This window comes from Silene latifolia, chromosome 10 (assembly GCF_048544455.1).
Source record: "Silene latifolia isolate original U9 population chromosome 10, ASM4854445v1, whole genome shotgun sequence".
Lineage (NCBI taxonomy): Eukaryota > Viridiplantae > Streptophyta > Magnoliopsida > Caryophyllales > Caryophyllaceae > Silene > Silene latifolia.
Genome location: NC_133535.1, coordinates 23,155,413 through 23,160,403, shown reverse-complemented (window position 1 = coordinate 23,160,403; position 4,991 = coordinate 23,155,413). Strand labels below are relative to the sequence as shown.

General features: G+C 34.3%; 1 protein-coding gene across 1 annotated transcript; it reads left to right on the top strand.

The window, feature by feature from the left end:
- The first annotated feature begins 844 nt into the window (after positions 1–844).
- On the top strand, positions 845–2,551 carry LOC141608885 (uncharacterized). Its single transcript, XM_074428227.1, has 4 exons — positions 845–1,114; positions 1,780–1,931; positions 2,021–2,236; positions 2,330–2,551. Coding segments are annotated over exons 1-4 (393 nt in total). The 5' UTR covers positions 845–1,113; the 3' UTR covers positions 2,354–2,551.
- Positions 2,552–4,991: the final 2,440 nt, after the last annotated feature.

The window sequence follows — 4,991 nt, the reverse complement described above, 5'->3', positions numbered from 1 at the left end:
ACTTTCCAGCATACGGCGATCTTTCTGAACATACTGTACATGGGAAAGAGGCTTGCCCATTGTGTGGGGGATGTTGAATCAGAATATTTGAAACATTCTCGCAAGCATGTGTACAGGTGTAGACACCTCAAAATGTCTACCTAGCCTTGAGGGTACCCGATGATAAGGCTAAAATTTAATGACTAAATGAAAATTGACAATGTTATAATTAAAGACTCTTTACGCTTATTTTTCAGGAAATCAGTAAAATGGCATAAAACTACCCTTAAAGCCTTCCATTTCCTTCCAATCCAGTTTGACAATTTCTCGTATTTTTATTCCATTCCAGAGGATGTTTATTCATAAATGGGCCTAATAAGTAAAGATAACGAGGTAACCTACCTGGTTATGGATCGATGTTGTACGTAAAAGAATAATTGGACTGTTACGCATTAGAGAGGCCCGATTATCTACGATAAATTTAGCTAAAATGGGCCACAAAATTAATAGCAAAACTTTGTACTAAAGTCCAGCCTATGTTTCTATTTACGCCGCAATACGTGAATTATTTGAAATCATTTAGTGACTTCACACTTGAAGCACATGCAAACAACAGTCCGACACAATATGCGAGGTACAACATTATCCTAGATTCGCGGGCAAGGTAGTGAAATACACAAATTCTTGCTTGTGACGGAGATACCCGTCGCAAACTTGCGACGGGTTGGATAGTATCGTTTAAGTGCTAAATGGTTAGACAAACCGTACTCTGCATACATAGTAATTTCTGACGGATACTGTGCATACACGGTAATTATTGTCCATAAATTTGCAAAAGCATCTTTATTCTTCTTTATTCTTCATCTTCTTACGTCCACATTTTTCATCATCTCTCATTTCATCTTCTTTCTTCTTCATCTTCTCTCCTCTCTCTCTCATATCAAACCCTCATAAACTCTTCACAAATCAACTAAAAATGGTGACATTGTGATATCAGACGGATTAGATTACAATTTTCAAGGAAAATTAAAAACTTCTCTCATCATAAAAAAAAAAGAATACAAAAAACTCTTACTCATCTTCTGGCATCATCAAAACACAACAAAAAAATAAAGAAGAAAAAACAATGTCAAAAGTAATTTTCTTAATTTATTTATTTTCAAATGTTTAGAATCATCATGATATTATTTTTGGTTCATTTTGTTTGGAATATGTGAGTGGAGAAATGTTTTATATAATGATTTTCTAAGGTTTTGAATAAATCTGTCGTGTGAGTTGAAAAATCTTTCTCGTATATTGATTTTCCGGATTTATTATTTGAATCTCTAGATTTGTTGCTTGTTTTCCTTGGTTTGTTGTTGGATTCTCTAACTTTATTGATATTTTTCTGGGTTTGTTGTTTGATTTTCTTGGTATCAAAAATTTTTGTCAACAAGCTAATAAAAGTAATTGAATGGTCTATATGTTGACATTTTTGGTATTCATGTTACCATTCATTATTATTCAATGAATGGTAACATAAAGAAAATATATACTTACATGAAAAATCTATGTATGCGATCATTTTCAGACTGTATATCTCTAGTAGTCAGTAATTTGTCAATGAGTTTAAAAATGTAATTTGTTATAATTTTAATGATTGTCAAATTGATACCAAATGTTCTTTTAATAGTAATATATTGGACAACTGTATATACATTTGAATGAAAGTATATATGTAACCAGTTATGGGATGTATGTTGCTTGAGTGGTTCGATTGAAGTGGTCACATGTTAAATGAAGGTTGTTACATTTTCGTAGTGATGGGAAAAAGTTGTGCATCTTCATCTAATTCATGGAATTCAAGACTTAAAAATACGGTTTTATGCAAACATAATATAGGTGCAGTCTTGAAGACAGTGAAGCATGGAGAACATGTAGGTAAAACGTTTTATGGGTGTTCTCTTTGGCCGGTATGTTATTTTTGTAATACGGTTTTATTTTTGTAATTGAATTTAATTATATCTTGCATAATCATTTCCTTATTGTTCAACACTTGCAGTACAATAGTTGTGGCTTTTTTCAATTTGTTGATGTCATGACGGAAAGTGAAGACTTAGAGAAGAAAAACGACTTGCTAGAGAAAATGAAGAATCTGAAGATCAAAAATGAAAAGTTGAAGATGGTTGTTGTAGAATTAAATATTGAAATCATGAAACATAGGAAAAGCGAGAAATTAGTTATAGTTGCCTTGTTGGTTTCTTTGGTTTTATTTGCAGTTTGTTGTATGTTTAAGAATTAAGAAATATAAAACATTTGTTGACATATTGAGTATGTTTGTGAACATATGTAATATGTTTCCATTATGCAGATGTTTGTTTACAGTAATAGCTGAATGTTAGTGATCTGAGATAATAACATATTAATAGCCTAAAATGGTGACATATTGGATCATTGACTTCATTTGGATTTCAGGTTAATTTGTATGAAGTTGAAAAAAATGATAAAGAGTTTTGGGATCTGGAAATTTGAAAATAGAGAGAGAAGAAAAATTAAAAAGAGTGAAAATGAATTTTGGACGTGACTTTTTTTGATTTTTCAATTGTATGGTAAAGATGATGCATTGGGAAAGTAAGAAAATGTTTTTTTATTACTCAAATGTCAGTAAGTGCTATGCTTGCACAGTACCACTTGTCTATCCATTTACCATTTAAACGGTACTATCTGATCCGTCACAAGTTTGCGACGGGTATCTCCGTCACAAGCAAAACGACTGAGTGAAATATAGCAAGACAATTGTGAGTAGATAACAAAAACGAAGAAGCGGTGAAAGTTTTTGAGTTGGAACTTTATCTTGTCTTATTCCTAATCTAAATAAACTACAAACTCTAATGAATATAAATATCATCCTAGTCCATTCAAGACGGGGGAGAAGAAGATAAGGCGACAGATTTTCAAAAACAGCGAGAGGCAGAAAGACGTCGAAGCACGAATACAATATCGAGAGATCCAATTCAAGACCGGTAATTATATACTTTAAACACCGTCTCAAAAATATTTTATTCCAGTTTCAAATCAAGCCATACAAATAAATTGTCCCAGTTCCATATAAGCGCATAAGAGCCGTTAAATTACGACAAAGTCGAAATTCATTAATAGCCAACATCCACATAGGCTTGAGGGTACCGGATTCAAATAAAATTTTCTCTACTCTTTCTTTTAATTAGCTCTTTTATTTTGTCTTTTATTTATTTTCTCTATTTTATTATATAAACTAACCTATTTAATTCGCGTCTTGTATAAAATTGTATAACTTTCTTTTCTCTGTCTTATATTCGTCAAATATATAATATTATAAATAAATAGTAGAGGCCGTCAGTTTGATGGGCGGTCCGTGTGCCTAACATCTTCCCTGACCGTACCTTTACCCCCGAATCCGCAGTCTTTGGTTCAAACCGGAGTGACGGATCAGTCCCCATGCCAGGGATCAAAAGGGGCTTTTTCCGTTAACTTGTTTTTGTATGTTTTCTTTATAAAAACTCCATATTATTTATTTATTTTCAAAAAGGAGATTTTTTCAGGGATCTCACAACAGGGGAAATCGTCGATGGTTATGCCATGATCATCATTATCGTAAGCTTCACAAGGCGTTAAATGGGTGCCTGAGCAACGTGGGAGTCCTCAGATTTTGAATGATCATGAAGTGTATGAGAAAGTGAAGGATATTGAGATAACGTATGGGAAGAAGGGACCTAAGTTGTCTACTCGTGGTTATAAAAAAAAACATTTTTTTTTACCAAACTTCCGTACTGGCGTGACCTCCCGGTTAGACACTGCCTAGATTTTATGCACATTGAAAAGAATGTTTGTGATATATAATTAATACTCTGTTGAATGTTCTGGGTAGGACAAAAGACAAGGCAGCTAGGGATGATATGGTTTATATGGGTATTAGGACTGAGCTGGCAACTAAAACAAAAGGAAATCGGACTTTTTTGCCGCCTGCAACTCATACTCATTCAAAAAAGGAGAAAAAAAGAGTTTTGCGAATGCTTGCATGGTATTAAGGTGCCAGAGAGCTATTCATCTAATATTAGAAGCCTTGTTTCATTGCAGGACCTAAAATTTACTGTTTTAAAGTCACATGACTGTCATATATTGATGCAACAACTACTAGTTGTGGCCGTTCGTTCCATTCTACCTCTAAAGGTTCGTCATGCTATAATTAGATTTTTCTATTTCTTCAAATCAATCAACAGTAAAGTCATTGATCCCGATGAAGTGGAAACTTTGCAAGAGATCCTTGTCACCAGTCTTTGTCAGTTTGAAATGTATTTTCCTCTCTCATTTTTCACTATCATGGTTCATTTGACTGTCCACCTAGTCCGGGAGGTTTTGTATCTTGGGCCAGTGTATTGGAGATATCATTACCCATTCAAATGATTGATGAAAGTTTACAAGGATTACACATCTAATAAGTATCGTCCAGAGGGGTGTATTCCTGAGCGAGCAATTATCGATGAAGCTCTTTCGTATTGTTACGCGTACCTCTCCTTGGATGAGTTAATTGGAGCTCCTACGAATCGTCATAGTGACTGGATGAATGGAAAAGGTTTAAGGGGTCGTGTTTCCAAGGATATGTCATCTGACATGTGACATAGAGCTCATACATACGTTCTATTTAACGATGATCAAGTCCAGTCTTACAGTATGGAACAATAGAGTTACCTTAAGGGAAATAACCCTCATGAGAACGAAAGGTGGTATGCAAATGAGCATTACAAGCAATTTAGTGACTGGTTTAAGGATACTATTTACGATGATGACAACCCAATTGATGATTGCTCAACCAGTCTACGACATATCGCTTTCGGTCCTGATTCTCGTGCAACTTTTTATAGCGGGTATGCGATCAATGGGTACACTTTCCACACCCGCATTCAAGATGAGGCAAGCACAATGCAAAATAGTGGAGTTTGCGTACATTCTGAGGCAATATACTTTGCTAGTTCAAAGGATAAAAATCCTATTTT

Excerpts from the sequence above, each read along its gene's own strand:
- LOC141608885 (XM_074428227.1), top strand. Across the intron at positions 1,932-2,020 it reads ATGGGTGTTCTCTTTGGCCG|TACAATAGTTGTGGCTTTTT; the intron begins GTATGTTATTTT and ends CAACACTTGCAG. Across the intron at positions 2,237-2,329 it reads TTTCTTTGGTTTTATTTGCA|ATGTTTGTTTACAGTAATAG; the intron begins GTTTGTTGTATG and ends TCCATTATGCAG.